The sequence below is a fragment of the Anolis sagrei genome, chromosome 4, assembly GCF_037176765.1.
Source record: "Anolis sagrei isolate rAnoSag1 chromosome 4, rAnoSag1.mat, whole genome shotgun sequence".
Lineage (NCBI taxonomy): Eukaryota > Metazoa > Chordata > Lepidosauria > Squamata > Dactyloidae > Anolis > Anolis sagrei.
Window position 1 is genome coordinate 161051913 of NC_090024.1, and position 22677 is coordinate 161074589.

At 38.7% G+C, this 22677-nt stretch overlaps 1 protein-coding gene across 4 annotated transcripts in view; it reads left to right on the forward strand.

The window, feature by feature from the left end:
• SLC44A5 (solute carrier family 44 member 5) overlaps positions 1-22677 on the forward strand; it is a 242551-nt gene that overhangs the window by 142919 nt on the left and 76955 nt on the right. For all 4 annotated transcript variants that reach the window (XM_060773741.2, XM_060773740.2, XM_060773738.2 and 1 more), the window contains exon 3: positions 20082-20155. In XM_060773741.2, the coding sequence (XP_060629724.2) occupies positions 20082-20155 (74 nt within the window). The remainder of the gene's footprint in view (positions 1-20081; positions 20156-22677) is intronic.

A 22677-nucleotide genomic window follows, 5' to 3' on the forward strand; every position in this document is an offset into this window, starting at 1 on the left:
TGTCTTGGAAGGTTCTCATTCAAAGGGTTACCATATGTTTGATGTTAACTTGACTGCAGTTGGCAACATCAAATCCAATCAAGTAAAAGAAACTCAGTCACTATAAACATTGTCTTTTGGTGTATCATAACATATTTAATATTAACGTTGTAGAGAAAACACATCTGTAATTCAGCTAGGAAGGTAAGAAAACCAAATTGGGCAGAAGATGACTTTAGCAGAATGGCTAAGCTTTGTGAATACAAATGCGTTTTCTATGTTGTAAATGTACTTCTGATGTTTCTTGGAAAAGAAGGAGAGCAAGGTTACCATCAATTATTTATCCATTTTATTTCTCTCTGGAAAAACTGCACAGAGACACAGTGACACTGTGATACTTAAAGCAACATCTTATACACAGAGTGTTTTTTCTCACCCATGAGTATACTTCCTTGACTATTCTTATTGGAGCTGATATTTTGAAAGTAGATAGAAATGCCTGAATTTAGGAAGGGTTTTGCATTTAACTCAGTAAGGAAAGCCATATTATTTATTAATAAGGAAATCTGTATTAATGTAGCTCTTTCTTTTAGACCCTTTACACTTTTTAGGACATCACATTCATGTCAGGTGACAATTGTATCTAAAAGCTTGCTGAGATCAGTCAACATAACAACTCGGCAGATCTTTAGTACTTTAATATGTGGTCAGATCTCCTATAATTATTTCAGATAACAAAAAAAGAGAGGTTTCTCCTAGATATCTTAGTAGTCCGGTTTTTCAACTTCTAATGATCTGGATTGTCCAGTATGAGCATGAAAAAAAGGCATTTTGGGGAGATGAAAATTGCACCTAAGGCAACCAACAACATCACACAAGCAGGCCACTCCTTATCTGAACAGTTTCTGGGCCGTTTGGCTGAGAGAAATGTTCTGCCAGTCTTGGGGGCAGTAATTGGTGAATCTCATTTTTCTGCATTGCTTAGTGCTACTGATTGCCTTTATTATTACATTTTCCTCTTCGCCTTTTTGGATTTGTTACACAGGTCTACACAATTGAAAACAGGATGATGTTATGGCATTACACCATCAGTTGGATGTGGCTATATAACACTGTCACTGAATGAGTAATTGAAATAAAAAGAACAATAATTTCAACAAATTAAATAAGTAGAAAAAATGAACAGCAGCCACACTCCCAGGGGTTTGTGAGTTCATTCCTCATATTTTAGGAGGCAGTACCAAAGTGGCACAGCAAAGGAGTAATTGGGACAGTTGGAAGGGATGATACATCAAGATCAACAAGATGTTGAGGCAACTAAAATGTGTCTATTAAAATAGATTCAGCAGGATTAAAACAATTCATGTAATAGAAATCAAAACACTTGTTTGCACAGGATGTTGGAAGGCCATTCAAGGAGTGGGGGAAATAAATATCCAGGCAGCAGTAACTCCCACAATAAAGAAGGGGCTATCCAGATGACATCCTGGACAATTCCAAATTAATTCCCCACAAACCAGGAAAGCCCTGGTTTGTAGTGAATTAATTAGTGGGTTTATTCTGTGCCTTCTTGGAAGGCAAGGGATAAACCCACTATTTCTGGTCCTGGACTGCAGAATACTGCAGTCCAGACACCATTCCACAGTTTTCCTGACTAAATTAGTCCAGAAAACTGTGGAAATACCCACCCTCCTCCCCCGAGCCCCCAAGCCCCTTTGGAAAGTAAGGAAAACTTACCCAGCCTCGAGTAGACTGTAGCCTTAGCTCTCCCAGTGCATAGAAATGATGTGCCAGGAAGGGGGGGGGGTAGGAAAATCACTCCCTCCCCCACTCTCCTGGTGCGTCATTTCTATGTGCTGGGAGAGCTCCAGCTCCAATCTACTGGAGGCCGGGTAAGTTTTCCTTACTTTCCAAAGGGGTTTGGGGGCTCTGGGGGAAGGGGGTAGGGTCTCCAGATGTTCTTGTGGGCCAGTCCCGCAAGATAATCTGGAAACCCACCTCAGAAAGTGTGTGCTTTCAGGGGTGGCTGTAGACAACCCCCCAGGAACATCCGCATTTTTAAAACAGGCTAATCCTATTCTTCTGGAGCTTCTTTGTATATGAGACAGATACATATATAGGGAGTGAAAGCTAAAATAAAGCAACATGCTAGAAATAATCATAGAAAAATCTTTCTATTTAGCTTCAGTGGTAGAGGCACATATGTTTTTGCAGAATGGAATTTTATACTTGGTGCTGCTATATCCTGGCACTACTGTGCTCGCAATATAAGAACAAAAGATGCATTGTTTCCTTTCAAACACCAGTATCATTTTATAGACAGAGAGTGGTGTCTGCATTTAAAACGCTGAAATGGGAGAATCTAAACTAGAACTGTCAAACATTTAAATGCTCTTAGTTGATAAGCTGTCTTGCTTTTAGGCAGTTAAGTAGAAAATTAAATGCAAGTTATATTATTTCATGAAAACAGCAGTTTAGATTAAATTAAACTGATAAACCAGTTAACTGTATGATAGCTATTTTGAGATAATTACCTCCCCCCTTGTGTGGTTTAAAGGATGTCACTTGTTGAACTGGCTACTAAAAGAATCCTATGCAACGCAGTCAGCCTCACCATTAGACAAAGGGAGGCATCTACCTCAGGCTGCAGATCAGGGATGTCATGAAAAAAATAGCAAACTGTTATTTAATTATGTTTTTAAACTGCGAGGGAAAGATAAAGGTAGCATGTGGATATCAAGAAGAAATCTAGCAATTCTCTGCTTTATTATCCTCCTCATTCACTCTTTGTTAAGATGGCACATTTAGTATTGATACTTGCACATCTCATTCATTGGACCAGATAAAGGAAACCCTGCCCATTACTCAAGACAATAATGATATCCTGGGCTAAGGACCTAAGCATACCAATAGAATTGGATAACTGGGAATACCTATGGAATAAAGGATCCAAATTTATGGTATCTGAATCAATTGGGGAGAAATTATATACAATGTTTTATAGATGCTATATCACCCCAGCAAAAATAGGCAAAAATAGAGAAATCACCACAAGGTATTTGCTGGAGGTGTAAGAAACAGAAAGGGACATTCTTACATATGTGGTGGACCTTGGGATAAGGTAACTAAGGAGAAAATAAAATGCTACATAATAAGATAAAAAGCCCAGAGTTGTGCCTATTAGGCTTACATGGACAAAACCATAATCAAAAGGACAAAGAAATATACCAATATAGCTTTGTCACGGCAAGATTAACCATAGCCAAAGATGGAAAGGGGGAAAAGTTTAACTAAGAAGGATTGAAGGGAAAGAATACAGAAATATAGGCAAATGGCCAAACTAACCAATAATAGCAGGAACAAAAGTAAAGAGGACTTTTTGGAAAAATAGAAGTTGGCCATGGTATATCTGAGTGGAGAATCAGTGACATTAGGAATTTAGGATTTCTGTGAACAAGGATGAATTGACTTAAAGGCTTCATAGTGCTTCAGTGTTGGAAGTCATGGTAAAGGGTGCATGGGTTTGGGGAAAAGGTTTTATTTTGTGTAGGATAGGGGTTTCAGATATGTGTATGGTCTGTTGTTTGAATATTATGGTGAACTCTTGTATTAATACAAAAAATCACAAAAAAAGAAAACCTGCTCATTACCTTAGTTCTCTAGCAAGTGATTTCATCATTCTTGGTCTGAAAAGAGTCAATTAGTTGAATTCCCTTTACAGTCCACAACTTCCTCCAGCTATCACCTGTGGAGGATAGCTGGAGGAACCTTCCTGTGAGGTTTCTCCTCTATGTTTCCTTTGACCTGTTTGAGAGAACCTCTGAAGTAAGTTCTTGACTCCAGAATTCAGAGTCAGTGGCACAATTGCAATGTACTAAAGGAGAAAGTGGTGGATCGTATGGAGGAGAGCAAATCCCTTAACAGATAACCAATCATGAAGGCATTGCTCTATGTCTAACAATATACATTTAAGAATTAGAAAACAAAATGCTTTATGTTTTAAGCCTGATTTGGTTGCCTGGTCTTCTGGTTTGGTGTTTATTGCACAAGAACAGTAATAGGAAAATTGTTTAATTTCTTCCATTGATTTTTCAAAAATATCAGCCTATTTCCAGTCCAAATATATAAATTGCATATTTTGTGAAATTCTTTAGGTGTGAACTGAAAAGAAATTCAACTTCATTTGTTTTGGCCAAATTAAATCATTATATCTATTTTCAGAATGAAGAGGACCATGTCAGACCTACCTTCCTTATATTTTAATAAATAGTCTCTTATGGAAAATATCATAGATTCTTTCCATTAGTAACCTGAAGAAATTTGACAAATCATTCTAAACAATAAACTGAAATTAAATCTTCCGCTATTCTTGTTTATTGTTTCTATGTAGTGGTTCCACTCCATAGTATCATCACAACACTGATCAAACTAGAATCAGTCTTCCTATTTTGTTCGCATCTATCATTTTGTTCACATATCAGGGGATTATTAAGAGTGTGTTCCCTGGCCTCTATTTTCTCTTTGTGAAAGCCTAAAGGGATTGTTCAATTAAATCTCAGAGTATGTGAACAAAAAGAGCGATAATTGGTGGCCTAAGGAGGCCTCAAAATTTCCACGAACAGAAGAAAATACATTCGTTGAGTTGATCGATTGCAGAATATTACTTTCACTACATAATAATGCCCCTGTAAATCAGTAACTTTCCCCTAGGGAAGTTGAAACCCCTTACATTCAGAATGATCTTTTTTCTTCTTCTTGTTGTGGTTGTTGGAAGACCTCAGACCTGTTTAATTACACTCCTTGAAGTGTCTGGACAATAGTGAGCACTCTGCTTAATTTCAGAGGCTAAAAGACAATCAGCTTTCTCCCTACTGTCATACTGAGGCTTTGGGCTGCTTTGTAAAATAAGCTAGGATTTATTGAATAGCCTTTGTGTTTCCAGAAGATAACAGAAGAGGGAAAGGATGGCACAGGCAAAGCAAATGAAGTTGGCGGTTTCTAAGAAGTTCAGATAATCCTTGCTATGCCTGTGTAGGAATAAGCCATCGTTTTTTTTAAAAAAATGCAGATGTTTAATGGGTTTTTAAGAATAATTTGGAGAAATGGAAGCTTAATGTATTTTTAGGTTTAAAAAATCCAGCCTTCACTCAGCATGCAATCTCATCTCTCCCAAATGCCTGTCTGCCTCATCGGTTGACATGACTTGTAGACACTGAAAGGCATCTAAGTCCTCTTTTTAATGAGACAATCCTTATGTTAACACCACATTCTGTGAACCCGATCACTATTTTATCAGTGGTGACTACCCAACTTCTTTTACCAATTGTGCTTCTTTCCTCAAGTATCAACCCCAAATTTGAAATAGATTGAAAAAAGATGCCAGCATTTGGAAATGATAAGAAACAAGCAGGAATCTTTTGCAGAATTCTAAACTCTGACTGTGTCTTCCCAGGTCTCAATTCAACACAAATGAGAAAAGACTCCACTTGGCCTCTGATTGTTCTCTGTGTTAAATGACATAGGAAGGGGTTGATGAGAAGAAATAAGGGCAACCAGGAAGCTGATAGCCAAATAATCCAGACATATCAATTTCCAAACATACAGAATCCTCAAGATCAGTGTTTCTCTACCTTCCTAATGCTGCAACCCCATAATACAGTTATTTTTGTTGCTACTTCATAACTGTAATTTTCTTACTGTTATGAATTGTCATGTAAATATCTGATATGCAAGATGTATTTTCATTCACTGGACCAAATATGGCACAAATACCTGATATGCCCAAATTTGAATATGATTTTGTCATTTGGGAGTTGTAGTTGCTGGGATTTATAGCTAACCTACAATCAAAAAACATTCTGACCTCCACCAATGATGGAACTGAACCCAACTTAGCACACAGAACTCCCATGACCAACAGAAAATACTGGAAGGATTTGGTGGACATTGGTGGCATTTGGGGGAAAATAGGCCTTGACATTTGGGAGTTGTAGTTCCTGGGATTTATAGTTCACCTACAATCAAAGAGCATTCTGAACCTGACCAATGAGAGAATTGGGCAAATGTCCCACAGAAGCCTCATGACCAAAAGAGAATACTGTGATTTCTGATGGTCTTTGGTGACCCCTCTGACACCCCTTCATGACTCCCACCCTCCCCATGGTCCTGACTCCCAGGTTGAGAAATGCTGCTCAATATCAATGTCACAGTGTTCTATTCAGTAAAACGATTCTATGATTTCTTTTTCCTGTTCATCAAAGGTGAAAAATGTGTTGGAAGGCAGCAAACCAAATGGGCATTGCTTATCCAAAATCTTGTAACTAGAAATATTCCATATTTTGGATTTTGAAATACTTGTATATACATAATGAGATATCTTGGAAATGTGATCCATGTCTAAACCTGTTTCATATATACTCACTTAGGCTTCATATATACCTTATACATATAGCCTGAATGCAATTTTATTTTAAAAAATTGTTTTTAAAAAAGTGTGCATAAAACGAAGCCTGAACCATCAGAAAGCAAAGGTGTTACTATCTCGGCAATTCAAGTGGACAGTTTTGAATTTTGGAGTGTTTCAGATTTTGAAATTCTGAATTAAGGGATATCCAGTTTGAACTTATCCTCATGATTACACCAGTTATTGCAAGTTGTCTGATTCTGGATCAAGTCAGTGATGTACCTATTTATTAGTTATCTCTATTGATTATTCCAGACTTTCAGATACAGAGTTTCTATTTCCAATCAACTCTGGTGATGCTATGGATTAAACCTAGAATATTCTGCATTGCCTCTTCCCCAATGACCTGGTGTTCACTGTTCCTGCTATGTTTTCAATAGGAAACTTAGAATAGTTCTTTTTTATGAGGAAGGAATATGCTAACATGCCAAAGCCATTCATAACTCAGCAACAGTAGGATGATGATCTAGGACAGACAAATCACCTGAATTTGAGTAAGACACAGCAACCACAATAGTTTAAAGACTGGAACGTCTACAGATATTCTGTACAAGATTGAGTCTCTGTTTCAGGTTTTCAAGCACAAGAGATATTCAAGGCTTTTTAATAAGAGCATCACTTATCTCCAGCATGATTTTGCTACTACTTTATCTTTTCCTAAAGTAGACATTGTCAAACCTGCCTAATTTCATTCTCATGTGAATGTACTCTGCTCATATTGAACTCAGAGCAGGAAAGGAAGGTACGCATTTATACAATACTAGCTGTGCCCTGCCACGCGTTGCTGTGGCCTATAGTAAAACTTATCAAAGTTGAGGTAGATATCTGGACTATTATGAAAGAGAGGTACGTACCTATTCCTTCCCCCTTTTCCTCCCCCTTTCTCTACTTTCTTCCTTCTCTCCCTCTTTCTTTCTTTCCTTCTTTCACTACTTGGTTTCATCCTTCTCTCTTTCCTTCATTCCCTCCCCCTTTCTTCCTTTGCCTTTCTTCCCTCCCTGTTTGCTTCCTTCTTTCTCTTTTTATTTCCTTTTATTTCACCCCCATCATAACAATAACAATAATGCAATGCATTGCCTCCGGGACCTGACACCTCTCCCATTCCCCCTAAAAGGGTCTCATAGGAACAATAGCATCATCATCATAATCATAGAAATAACAACCTTTACCCGCCACGTGTTGCTGTGGCCAATCTTCCCTCTTTCTCTCCTTCTTTCCCTCCCTCCCTCCCTCCCTCCCTCCCTCCTTCCTTCCTTCCTTCATTCCTTCCCATCTTTCCTTCTCCTCTTCTTTCTCTATCTCTTTCCTTCCTTCCCCCTTTTTCTTTCTCTTCTGCTGTCTCTCTTTTCTTTCCTTCCATCTTTCCTTTTCTTTCCTTTTCTTCTTCCTCTAACTTTCCTTCCTTCCCCCTTTTTCTTTACCTCCCTTTCTCTTTCTTCCTTCTTTCCTTCCTTCCTGTCTTTCCTAGATTTTGACAGGGCGGGAAGGGGCGGGGTGGGGTTTGGAGGTGGCGTGAAGTAAAAGGAGGTAAGATTGGGGCAGGGGAGTGATGGAGCGTGGGGTTGCGTGTGTGTGTGCGGCGGCGGGGGGAGTGATGGAGCCTGGGATTGCGTGTGTGTGTGCGGCGGCGGGGGAAGTGGGGTTGCGTGTGTGTGTGCGGCAGCGGGGGGAGTGGGGTTGCGTGTGTGTGCGGCAGTGGGGGGAGTGATGGAGCGTGGGGTTGCGTGTGTGTGTGCGGCGGCGGGGGGAGTGATGGAGCGTGGGGTTGCGTGTGTGTGTGCGGCAGGGTGTGTGTGTGTGCGGGAAGCGGTGCGGCGGGGCTTGGAGTGGGCATGGTTTCCGCAGAGGGAACGTTGGCCGGAAGGCCATGTGCGCGCGCGATGGAACTTGCGGCTGGGCGCCAATGCGCATGCTCAGTTGTTTTGCCGTTATGTGAGTGTGTTGTGTTGTTTTTCATTTTGAGTAGATATGTTTGTACCTTGTGGGTTGTGTTATGGGCATGGGAATTTTGGTTAAGTTTCGTTGGGGTTTTTTTGAGTTTTGTTCTTTTGCCGTTTTGTGAGTGTGTTGCTGTGTTGTTTTTCATTTTGAGTAGATATGTTTGTACCTTGTGGGTTGTGTTATGGGCACGGGGATTTTAGTTACGTTTCGTTGGGGGATTTTTGAGTTTTGTTGTTTTGCCGTTTTGTGAGTGTGTTGTTGTGTTGTTTTTCATTTTGAGTAGATATGTTTGTACCTTGTGGGTTGTGTTATGGGCACGGGGATTTTAGTTAAGTTTTGTTGGGGGATTTTTGAGTTTTGTTGTTTTGCCGTTTTGTGAGTGTGTTGTTGTGTTGTTTTTCATTTTGAGTAGATATGTTTATACCTTGTGGGTTGTGTTATGGGTACGGGGATTTTGGTTAAGTTTCGTTGGGGGATTTTTGAGTTTTGTTGTTTTGCTGTTTTGTGAGTGTGTTGCTGTGTTGTTTTTCATTTTGAGTAGGTATGTTTGTACCTTGTGGGTTGTGTTATGGGCACGGGGATTTTGGTTAAGTTTCGTTGGGGGATTTTTGAGTTTTGTTCTTTTGCCGTTTTGTGAGTGTGTTGTTGTGTTGTTTTTCATTTTGAGTAGATATGTTTGTACCTTGTGGGTTGTGTTATGGGCACGGGGATTTTAGTTAAGTTTCGTTGGGGGATTTTTGAGTTTCGTTGTTTTGCCGTTTTGTGAGTGTGTTGTTGTGTTGTTTTTCATTTTGAGTAGATATGTTTGTACCTTGTGGGTTGTGTTATGGGCACAGGGATTTTGGTTAAGTTTCGTTGGGGGATTTTTGAGTTTTGTTGTTTTGCCGTTTTGTGAGTGTGTTGTTGTGTTGTTTTTCATTTTGAGTAGATATGTTTGTACCTTGTGGGTTGTGTTATGGGCATGGGAATTTTGGTTAAGTTTCGTTGGTGGGTTTTTGAGTTTTGTTTCCTCGTTGGATGCCCCTAACAAATTTATATATATAGATTTCAGTTATTGTAAAGATGGAAGGCCATGGGCAAAGAGGAAGACCACAGTAGAGCTGGAAGGTGTCCAGAGGAGGGTGACTAAAGAAAGCCATGATTTACAAGCCCTAAGCAGGGTTGTTGATAAGTAAGACTCTTGGTGCTATCACATTGATAAGATCACCATAAGTTCAAGCAACATGGTAGCAAATAATAATGACTATAGTTTACATGATTCTTTTTCCCCCAGTGTCTTTCCATTGCCTCCCTTAGACAGCATGTTTCATCATACTCTCTGTTTTAGTATGAACTTCAGCAACACAAAATAAATTCTTATACTGAATATGATGAGTTTACTCACCCATTGTCATTATTCTATATATTTCACAGTTTATCTTTGTCCATTCTGCTTTTATATGTTATATATGTTTCTAAGTTTTGGTCTCAGTGCCCCTCACTAGTCATACATTGCAGACTGTCTTTGTTCTTATCTTCCCAAAGACAGGGTCTGAATGTCCCTCTCCCTTTTCCCATTTTCTTTTAAACTAACTTTAAAAAACCCTCATTTACAGTTGACTTTCAGATTGTACATGCTTAACTTTTTTATTGTTATCAACTGTAAATTGGTTAATAGTTCATGAAAGTCTTCTGTTCATGAAGTTAATAGCTCTAGAGTATTGAAATTGACAACTTCAAAAAGAACAGATCTGTGAGTGAAGAATGGGAGAAGGATTTTGACTGTAGGATAGAAAAATAAAATAAAACTTTAATATACTTAACAGGAACTATGAGTTTGTACTCGCAAAAGGGTTTGATGTCTCTATCTTCATTTCTTCTATAGTACAAAATTATGAAATCTTACATGGTTGCTTATAATGATGAAATATTCATAATTCTATAAAGATATTCAGTGTTTCTTCCCAGTTTATTAAAACCGGGAAATTATAAGTCATTTGTTCCTTTCACTACATACCTTCTATTGCATTAATTATTTGATCAGTCGGTGGCTCACTTTATTATTTAAGCTCTCGGCATATAGTTATTTCACTGACTCAGTATTTTCCTTTTCCTTGTTAGTAGTTCACTTGCGTATGTGCAAGGTCCTATAGAAACCTTTTGGAGTTTTACTCCAGGAACAAAACTAGATGTTTGACATACAACAGAAGAAACAATGCCCTTAATCTGGCTCCATACAAACAGTGAAATATGATTCCTCTTTCTCATGAGGTTCTTTGTTCTAGCTGAAAACCTGCTTTGGATACTTTTTAAGTTTTCAAGACTATGTCTTCAGAACAAATGGGGCAGCTAAAGGGTGAAGGGTGAGAGTCATTCTGTTGAGTACCTCCCTGTCCTGATCCATATCTAATAACATGAGCCAACAATGTGATGCAGAAGCTTAAAAGTCAAGGGGATTTTGGGCTGTATCAAAAGGTGTATAGTGTCTAGATCAGTGGTTCTTAACCTGTGGGCCATGGACCACCAGTGGGCCATGAGGATGAAAATCTGGTCCGTGAGCTTCCTTCCTTTTTATTTATTTTATTTTATTTCTGCTCCTTTTGCGCCACCTGCCACTCTTTCCCTGTCACTGACCATGGCAAATGTTCTGTATCAGTAGCTAGAGCCAATGTGGTCTATCCAATTTTCTGAATCAGCACCCCAAACCAAATCTAAAGTTGACCAAAACCTGGTTTGTAACCCTTTCGTACTAATGTTGGAGAGTGGTCCCTGGTCAAAGTAGTCCCTGGTCAAGTGGTTCCTGGTAAAAAAAAAAAAAAGGTTGGAAACCACTGGTCTAGATCAAGGGAAGTCATGGTGCCCCTATATTCTATTTTGGTCAGATCTCACCTGGAATACTGTGTCCAGTTCTGGACACCACAGTTCAAGAAAGGTATTAACAAGCTGAAGAAGAACTTTATTTTTCTACCCCACCTCCATCTTCCCAAAGGGACTCGGGGCGGCTTACATGGGGCCCAAGCTGGAAGGTGTCCAGAGGAGGGTGACTAAAATGATCAAAGGTCTAGAGACTATGCCCTATGAGGAGTGTCTTAAAGAATTGGGTATGTTTAGCCTGCAGAAGAGAAGTTTGAGAGGAGAGATGAAAGCCATGTATAAATATGTGAAAGGATGGAGGGAGCAGCCTTGTTTTCTGCTGCCCTGGAGACTAGGACTAAAATGATCAAAAATGTGGAGACCATGCCCTATGAGGAGCATTTTAAAGAGCTATGTATGTTTAGCCCGCAGAAGAGAAAGTTGAGAGGAGAGATGATAGCCATGAAAGAATGTCATAATGAAGAGGAAGCAGGCTTGTTTTCTGCTGTCTAGGAGACTAGGACTTGAAGCAATCGGTTCAAATTACAGGAAAAGATAATCCACCTGAACATTAGGAAAAATGTCCTGACCGTAACAGCTTTTCAACAATGGAACTCACTGCCCCAGAGTGTGGTTGAAGCTCCTTCTTTAGAGATTTTTAAACAGATGCTGGATGGCCATTTGTCAGGGATAATTTGATTGTTTCCTTCACATTAATGTATGTGCTTAGATAAATTCAAAGGTTAGCATCCAATAAATGCTTCCGATAGTGGCTATCAACTTGTGTGGCACCTAAACTAGGTAATGGTGGCACCTAAACTAGGTAATTCCCATCATCGGTTTGTGGTATTAGAAAATCACTATTTTACTTTTCTCTACTCCTACCCTGCTCTGTTTTGCTGATCATTTTTTCTTTTAGGCACGTGTTTTTTAATCTTCCCTTGTTTGTTTAAATAGTAAATGAGAGTGCTTTATTAATTGTGTATAAATTAATCTTCTTTATGACTCTGATAAAAATAAAGGTTTCTGCCTCCTGAATTCCTCCCTATTTATTGAATAATAAATACTCTGGCTTCCTTTTTAGTACATGATTTGGAGAATAAGCATGAGTTGGGTGTACTACCTGCATTATAATTTGGTTTTCTGGCAAGTTTGCTGATAGATTTTGCCCTTAAAGCCAGGCAGAAAAATATTTCTTTAAACTAGCAAAATGCATTCAGCATATGCTATGAAGCCATAACAACAACATTATTAGAATAGAGCTCTACATACAGACACCTTTCAACGGTCAAAGAATTATTTAAGTATCAGAATGTAAAATATGTGATTACCAAATGGATATGATCTAACATCTTATGACTTTGTTAGAATTTATATTAGCTCAGTACAAGGCTCTGTGGAGAAATGAATCTTCGTTTGGTGCACAAGGCTTATACAAAACTCAGCCCCCTTATGTTAATCTTACTGCATGTGTTTAATATTTAATACTTCTAGCAGCTGAGAAGTGAATTCCTGGGCATAATCTACTGTAATTCGGTCAACTAAATAGAGCCATAGTACTGAACATATATACTGATGGTGGGACCCTTGGGTGCACAGGTGAAAGTCATATTATTCATATTATATTCCAGGCAATTGCGGTATGTCAAGAAGACTTTTCAGTTTATTTAAGTTACTCAGAAATAATAAAGGAAAATTATAGAAACCCCAAAAAGTTGCATAGAGCAATAATGCCCTATCCTGTCCCTTGAACAGATCTTAAAATTGGGTCATGAATTAAATGTATTCAGCAAGCAAAGCCAGCCTAGCTCTTTTTGAGACTCTTCAAAAGTTCCACAGTGAAAAAGAAAATAAAAAGAGGAAAAGTTCCAAGCATAATTTGGAGCCTTAAGCCTTTTGTCAACCTTTGTTCTTACTCTGCTAAAGTACAAAAAGATAAGCCACAGCTGGAATGCCTTGGAAGAACACGTATGGAAGAGTGGCAAATTAAAACATAAACAATAGGAGGGCCATCATGTTAGTGGATTTTAAAAATAAAGTGCCATGGATCTGCAATGTTTAGTACTGTGAAGACATTGTATATTGCAATATGGACCTATATGAATTAATAAATTGATGATTGCATGAATGCAGTAGTACTAAAGTCAACCCAAAATACATTTTAGTGGACTGATAATGGAAACAGGAGAGGTAGGAAAGAAACAAACTGCTCAAGGTGTAGAATGTCACAACACCCAGAATAATTACCAGGATTTTTGGATTTCTTTCATATTAGGATGCAAGCTTTTTAGCAGCTAGTGCATAATAGGAACATGGAAGAGAGACTGAGCTTCAGTATCTCCTTACATGATCTGCTCAAGTGTGTCTTTCAGAACATCTGGGATGAAGGTCCTCTCTTGAACAAAATGAGCAGAGTTAGATTTTAATTTAATAACGATTTTTAATGTTAGCATGTAAAATTGAACTGAAAAGAATTCCACATTTCATCAAACACTAAGGACCACATCCCACAAAGGGGGAGAGAGTGGGGGAATCATCTTATACGTGTGGCATTCAGTGGCCTTCCATTTCTAAAGGAAGCAGACAATTTAACAATAGTTCCCACCCACCTTAAAATTCAACAGTTCCGTCTCATCTTAAAATACAATACTTTTCATCCCACCTTAAGATACTTGGTTTTAGCCATTTATGAGCAGGGAGAGCAGTGAAGTCGATTTGTCCCCAACTTCACAAGCCTCCCATTTCCAAACACTTTAAAGATGAAATCCACCTGAAGCAGTTCTGTGTCATTGGATGGACTCCATGGGACTCCGTCTTTAAGGTGAATGGAAACTATCCCCCCCCCCCCCCCAGTGGGATGAGGTCCTAGGAAACTGAAGTATTTTGAGAAGCACTTACACAGTACAATGAAGTGATCTACAGAAGAGAAGGCAGATGTGAAGGTATTACTAAACAAAAACAAAATCACAACGAATAAAAACATAGTTTAGTGTAAAATTATATAGTATTCTCAGAGAGAAAAGCATGTCTTTGTCTCATTACGAATTTTAACGAATATGAGACATCTTTTAAAAATAGTTGAGGACATACTTTGAATGAAATGTATAAAAGGTATTAGACTGCTGATTTGGTTCTGTCATAATCTTATTCACAACCAACTTGTAATTCTGTGCTCAAGTAATTGTGACTGTGATCCACTGAACTCAGAAAGTCTCTATTGTTATTTCCTCAATACTTGTACTGCATTGCATGCATCTAGATATCCCCCTTTCCTGGATTTTTAATATTGTGAATCTAGCAACTTGGGTTGGCAATTATAAGCACAGAACCAAGGAGGTGAGAAATCATTGTGCATATGATGCCCTCCTATGTGGAGATCTTAAAAGGAAGGTGCGAGTAATGTCCACTTTCTGTGTCCACATGGAACAATATTTGGTGAAGCTATTAACATAGCTGAAATTCCACTGTTAATATCTATTGCATGTATGCACACCAAAGGGTAGGCATACTGGGAAAAATGGATACCCACTAAGGAATACCTACTTCTTGGTATCTTGGGCTGGAGCTAACAGATCATCAGTGCAAGACACACATCCTAAAACACACACAGAGCAGATTTGAGCAGATTTGTTGACTACAGAAATGCCATGATTTAAATTCTGTCGTTTTAGCAATTATTTAACCTTCGGACAGGTGGTATAGTTTTGGCATTCCAGATAGTCTATGTGAGCAGGCAGAATGAATTAAAATGTTTTTGATTGAAATATGGAATCAATTTGTTGGTACTCATCTCAATTTGGGAGAACCTTTCTGTTCCTCTTCCCATCTGGTTGTGGCCCAGTGACCATTCCTCTGATTATTTTCAAAGAGATCATACCCCTACTCTCCTGATTGGGCTGGGACATTCCCAGTCTGCTGTGCAAATATGTTATGTGTTTTAAAATGTCCCACTTTCACTATTATTTCAGTCCACTTTCCCCTGTGCTTTCAACTTATTTCCATTCATGCAAATTGAGTCCAAATTCAAATGTAGTTTGCACTCAATTAATTGGAGGGTTGGGGGCTAGAGTCTATCCCTTCCTTGTGAACTTGGGTAAAAGCAAAGTGTTGCAGTTTCTGCTAGTTTGTCTGTTCTCTTACATTCATAACTTTTGTTATCTTGACCACATTAATATGTTGAATGGGTACATTTCCCAGTGAGTAGCCTCCTGTGGTGCAGTGGGTTAAAGCCTTGTGCTGGCAGGACTGTTGACAAACAGGTCAGCAGTTCAAATCTGGGGAGAGTGAGTTGAGCTCCTTCTGTCAGCTCCAGCTCCCCATGCGGGGACATGAGAGAAGCCTCCCACAAGAATGGTAAAACATCAAACATCCGGGCATCCCTTGGGCAATGTCCTTGCATACAGCCAATTCTCTCACATCAAAAGCAACTTGCAATTTCTCAAATCATTCCTGACACAATTTCCCCCCTCAGTTTCCATTTGTGAAATATTCATGGTATGGGAACATAGAAGACAATATGAAACTTTCACAAAGAAAGTTTTTTAAAAACCTAAGAAATGTCCCTTTAGGTTTATTTGGTGAAAATATTTGTAAAGAAGATATAGAAATTTGTCAATACAGTTTTGTAGCTGTAAGATTAATAATAGCAAAATCATGGAAGGAGGGGAAAGAGCAAAGACTTGGAGAGGAAAATTATTAGACTGTAACCAAATGGTTAAGCTGTCCAATGGCATTAGAGAAGGAAATAATGAAGACTTTGTTAGAAAATGAAGGCTTGTTTTTGAATATCTAGAAAGGAAGACAAAGGTAGACTTTAACAGCAAGAAGAAGTTATTAATATAAAGATAAGGGTAGATTTTAATGAGATATTAATTTCTCATTGAGTGGTGTCAGGAGTCATGGGGAAGTGGGTGAGTGTTATATTTGTATTACGCATATTTGATGTATTTCCTTTATTTTCTTTTACATTCTGTATATTACCTTGACACAAAAATTATAAAATGTATTAGTGTCCTGTTAAGGACGAGTGTAAGATTAGTTTTCCAAATCAGCACTCTAGTCACCCAATATCCATTCCCTGATCTTTGCTCCTCTAGATAGAATAGTAATAATTGCATTGCTATCACTGTGATAAAATAGGTACAATGACCCAAAACCCACCCCTGGATAGAAAATTCCTCCTTCAGTTGAAATATTTTTAGATAACTACACCTGAACAATAGCTCAAATGAATAAGGTTTATTCCAAATGAATAAGGTTTATTTTTGAGAGGGAGCACATTGGCTATCACACCAAAATGAATATTTAAAACCTTGATCTTTAAATATTTACTGTGCTTTGTTTCTGGCACTGTATGCAAAGACACTTGGATGACAAGGCTCAATTTTAATGCCCAAATGTACCAAGCTTCCATTCCAGTGTGTGTTCTGGTGTGTCAGATTCACATGATACCAGTTTTCATCAAAACAGCAACATTTTTCTGGAAGAACTCTTTGCGATCTGGCCCTGTTTCAGCTGGCACTCAGTTTAAAGCCATGTGCCATCTTTGCTCCCACAATAGTTTCCAATTGTCGATGCTGGAAGGGGAAGATGGCGAAGCTCAGGGAAATCATAATTATACTTACTATTAATCCACATTGAATATTTGTCATAAAAATAGTTGGCCAAGCCAATCATGTTGTTCATATTACTGTGGAAGACTACTTTAATATCTGTTTGTTCATTTGTTTAGGCTTTAACTGTTTACTTAGGTTTAATCTTTTCTTCAGTTTTAATGAGTTCGCAAAGTGGAAAATAAAACAAATACATGAAAAATATCAAGACAAAAGAAAACAGGTCAGAGTGTAGCTGTATAAAATAGCTGAGTTGGAACAAATGCCATATAAATGAATGACTATCTCGATATTAGACACTTCAGTAGATTGATCTACTGCTAAGAATTAGGAGTGCGAAAATCACTGACAATTTTTTTCAGTTGGTACTTAGTCATTTTTTATGCTTTCTACATTCTCATTAGCTCTGCTTGCTCATTTGTTTTACCACTGGCTCTGATGTCACAATTATGCCCTCTTTTTTCCTTGTGGATTTACCTTGGTGGTGGTTTTCAGCTTGGTTGATGAAGCTGAATGAACTCACTGCTACTCCATCTATGCCATATTGAAGGATCATATTTCTCTGAGATATGGCAGTGACCAGTGACTTGATCCATATGCATTTTCCTCACCCGGAAATTATTACTTGATCAGTCAGAGCTGGCTCCTGTGAGCATTGGCTTCTGTTCAAAGAAAAAGATGAGAGCATGGAGGGCACATGAAAGCTCTTCTTGTGCAACTTGATTTGGGATGGCTGTTCCATGTGTTCAAGTCATCATGTTGATAATGCAGTCATTAGGCAATGTTCGTGAATGTTTAATTCAGTTTAATGAGAACCTAAAACAACCTTTTTTCTTTATACATGGAAGTGTTAATGGACCACTCTTTGAACTAGCAAAATGAGATACCGGACGTCTTATATTACATTAGGAAACTCCAGTGGGCCTTTGGTATCTGCTGGGTTTGGTTCCAGGACTCCCCATGGATACCAAAATATGTGGATGATCAAGACCTGTTACATAAAATGGTGCCCCAATCCCGTATATGAAATGGCAAAATCAAGGGTTGCTTTTTAGAAAACATTTTTGACTATTTTCCAACTGTGAATGGTTGAATCGGTGGATGCAGAATCCATTAATATGGAGGACTGGCTGTAATTATATAGCTGTATTATATAGACTACTGTATTTGCACATAAGTACTATTTTGGCTAATGAATCTAGTAGCTGCTATCAGAGCAAGGGACTAGAGTTGCCTGAGTATGGAACAGCTACTCACCCATAAGGTATCTGAAGCTATTTTTGGCCCTACTTATAGAATTATAAAATTAGTCATCATAAAAACAGAAAGTCCTCTGTATATAATTGTATATAATTTATAATTATATATAATTTAGGGACCCCCATTTATACTTCAGATAAGGGCCCTTCCACACAACCATATAACCAGAATATCAAAGCAGAATATCAAAGCAGATAGTCCACATTATCTGTTTTGAACTGTGTTATCTGAGTCCACACTGCCATATTATCCAGTTCAATTTAGATTTTGTACAGCTGCCTGGAAGGGGCCTAAGAGAAACCTTTTTTTCTTTTATTAGAATTAAAAGAAGGAATTGTCTCTATATCCCACACAGTGAAAATATTGGCTGTGGTTCATTCTGTTCCAAGAATTGAGATGTGATTGCCTGTTTGTTCATGCAGTCATTGGCCGTCAGATGACTTCATTTTTTAAAACAGGCACTGTTCTTGGGGACTGAGACAGAAAGTAAGAAAGAGCATGTCCAAAATGTCTTTGTCATTGCTTCTCTTCAGACCTATTATCATTTCCTTTAAAGATTCAATTCATATGTTTCTTCCAATAAATGTTTGCCTGAACAGTCAGTTCATTAATTACCATATTTTTATGCTCAGGTTAAGTATTTTATTGTTACAATCCCAAATTTCCCAATCATAGAGGCAAGATAGACATTGTCATATTCTTGGATGATATATGGCCAGTATAGAGTGAATTAAATAAGGTTTCCCAAGACTATTTTTATTTTTTTACATATTTGGTTTAAAAATATAATGATTTACATAGAATTATTTTTAGTTTGCTTCTATTTCTAAAGAAGTCTGAAAACATTTCTAGCCTTAAAACATTCCAGCAGGGTGACTCCAAAACATGAGATTGTTACTTTATGGCTTTTGACCAAGTGTCTCCCACAAAATAAATTCTGTATAAAAATAGTGATGGGAGTTCAGCAGTGGGGAGATGGTGCTTTTGGTTTGCAAGCTTGAAGCATTATTGGATTGTTGTGAGTTTTCCAGGCTGTATGGCCATATTCCAGAAGCATTCTCCCCTGACGTTTCATCTACATCTATGGCAGGCATCCTCAGAGGTTGTGAGGTCTGGAGAGAATGCTTCTAGAACATGGCTATACAGCCTGGAAAACTCACAACAACCTAGTGATTCAGGCCATGAAAGCCTTCGACAATACATTGAAGCATTATATTTCATGAACCCACCAAACAGTTGGACAGATTAAGGGTTTGAGCAGGGTAGAAATCTAGTGTACTGCTTTTAGCCTACATGTATTGCTTCTGCAACTCTCTGGAGTAAGATCCCATGTCTCACCCATACACAGCCTTGTCCCATAAGTTTTTGAATATGGATTTTCCAGATTCTCTCTTTATATATCTGGCCATTCCAGTTTATAATTTTTGTCTTGAACTTCTGAAAATAACATTTCAGACCTGTAGTAGATGTCTGTACAGAGAATCTTTTAGTAACAGCATCTTTCTACTCATACCAAATAAATTAGCTAGTTATGACAAGAAGAACCTTCACTTTTTGTGTAATTTCAATCTTTTAGTGGGGGTTGAGTTGTGTTATGCTAAATTTCAGGTTTTCCTCATCACAAATCAGACAGACTAACTGTTCACCACACATGGAAAACTTCCATAGATTGTGAAGGAAGCCAGATACCAAGAATGTGCATTAGATTGTATAGCTCTTAAACCAATAAATGGTTCATGGGTTTCTGTGACAAATTATTTGATACAGAATATGTCCTTGTTGGAGCAAGCCTAACAAACTTTTGTCTAGCATATGTTTCGTTGGCATTGTTGGCTTAACAAAAGCATTGAAAATTAAATTTGGGAAAAGACTAATGAATTGGAAGCCAAAAGATAAAGGTTGCACTTATAACCTGCTAAGAAGAGATTTTTATTTTCCATTGGTAGTATTGTTGGACACATTTATAACTGTTGACTATGTTCTTTTGTCTTTAGGCATTGTACAGATGTTCTATGCTGTATCATCTTTGTTGTGGTCATCCTGGGTTACATTGCTTTAGGAATTGTGGGTAAGTAAATCCATTTGCAATCGAGGCTTATCTTTCTCATTTGGAGAGCAACTCCTTACATACTTGTTGTTTTAAGCTAAAAGAACATTTCATTTCAAGGTAATTGAATTCACTTAATATATTTCTCAGAAACAAAGCATGAGCTACTTGCAGACATAAGTTGACTATTCTAATTATAAGGATTGAAATCAAAATGATGTGTAGATTGATTTTTAAAGACAAACAAAGAATGCAGGTGGAATCATCATGGTTCAATAGTTTTGTACTCTGTTACTGTAATTGTAAAAGCTGTAATTGGAACAGAAATTTCTGACAATTATCATTAGGTGGACAAAAAAGCGAGAAAAACAACACAATAGATTCTTTAATTGGCACATGAAATGTCAGCTTAAAGAAACTGCCATATATAATAATGTATAAATCAATCTGTTGAATAAGTTTAAAGCGGGTTTGGGGCCAAAATTATGGATTTGTGTTTTAACCCATTTGTAAGTCAAAGGTAAAATGTTGGGGCACGTAAGGGGCATGTAACATACAAATCCTTTCCTCCCTTTTAAAAAACGTATAGAGGGAACATACATAGGAGGAGCTACAGAGAAAGGCCAATAATGGGGGGGGACACAAATGCACCTCTTTAGGGAAGGGGTTCCAGAGCCACTGGGCCAACACCAAAAAGGCCCTGTCTCTCATTCCCACCAACCATACTTGTGACAGTGGTGGGACTAAGAGGAGGGCCTCTCCTAATGATCTCAGGGCTCGTGCAGGCTGATAGGAGGAGATGCGGTCCCTCAAGTAGACTGGGCCTTCACCATTTTGGGATTTATAGGCTAAAGCCAGCACCTTGAATCGTGCCCGGAAACAAACTGGAAGCCAAAGCAGGTGCTTCAGAAGTGGTGTAGTTCTTTCCCCATAGCAGAGCACAGAGCAGTGGGCTGCCAACTGGTGAGGTGGTGGGAGAGCCGAGGAGGCTCCCTGCAGCAGCTGGAGCACTGGACGGAGAGTGGCCAAGCAGCAAGGTGGTGGGGCCGAGGAAGGCACCCTCAGCAGCTGGAGCTCTGAGTGGTGAGTGACCAAGCAGTGAGGTGGTGGGGGACCAAGGAGATTCCCCACAGCAACTGGAGTGCTGGGCAGTGGGTGACCAAGTGGCAAGATGGTGGGGGCCCGAAGAGGCTCCCCCAGCAGCCAGAGCACTGGGCAGTGGCAGTCAAGCAGCAAGGTGTTGGGGGCCCTGAGAAGGTCCCTGTAGCAGCAGAAGCACAGGGCAGTGCACAACTAAAGTAAGTATGCTAGAGTATCTTTCGGGAGAAACCCATCTTTTACTCAAGACAGGGAGCACTAGAGCTTTTCTGCTGTGATATAATGGCTGCGATGCTCACCTGCTGTTCCTTGGTCTTTTTCTTGTTTCCCTTATTCCTTGTCAAACTCCCACAATTTTCAACCCCCGGGGAACCACGGCGATTAAACTGGGTGGTCAGGCTGGAGGGGGGACTTCAAGAGACTCCAAGAGGGAGGATTGAATCGGATTGAGTTGGATTTAGATTTTCTCTTCCTGAACTTCCTTAAGATTTTTTAAAGAAAACAAAACAAAACCTTATCATTTTTCATTGGCTCATCAAAATGTTTTTCTCAAAGCATTCTCTCCCTTTTGTTGCAAGTTTCTAACTCTAAATAATTGGTTTATCAGAAAACTTTTTAAAAAGGAGGTTGGAATTTTAAAAAACTTAGAAAGACAGTCGGTAGATTGTGAATTTGTAGTATTTCCAGACTAGTAAACCTTCCACTGTTCTTTACTTTCTCCCAGCACCACACAAATCTCTCTTAGACTTTCAGCTTGGATTTCATGACAGTTTTCTTTGCAAAGCCCCAAAACCATGTACTGTATGAAATCTGTCATAGATTGATGGAGATAATGACCGAATGCTTTGCTGTTGCATCTTTCCCCTCAGGCTTTGGTCACAGAAAATAGGGTCAGCTTTGCCTCTGCTGAAAATCTGCACACATACGCTACATTGTACATGCCCCGATTGTAAAGAGGGGATGTTGGATTAAATTTCTGAGCACCTGCAAATGCTCAAATAAAGCCTTGTTTCAGCTTAAATCTGTGTGGCCGTATTTCCCATTCCCATAGATGATCTCTGTCTCGTTCTCCTCATTCTCTCTCTTCCACACACAGAGAACAGCATTCAGTTTTCATATGCAGGTTAATTCTTTTACTACCCTTCTCATGTTTCACACTTTCCTTTGCTTTATTTTCAAATGAAAGATGAGATCAGCCTTGGATAGACTCCAGGCACTTGTTCTGTTCAAAATGCATGAGAGTCAATAAAGTTCATATAAAGGGAAAATAGAGTATAAATCAATTCACAGTCATGAGTTGTGCCTTAAGCATCTCATGACCCAATAGGATATGTTTATTTCTGTCCTTTGGCTCTTTATAGAAAAAATTGGGTTTCTTTGTCTATGAATATATATAATGGGAGATCATTCAGCATTTGACTGGATGCAGAAACCTTAGAGTTTAT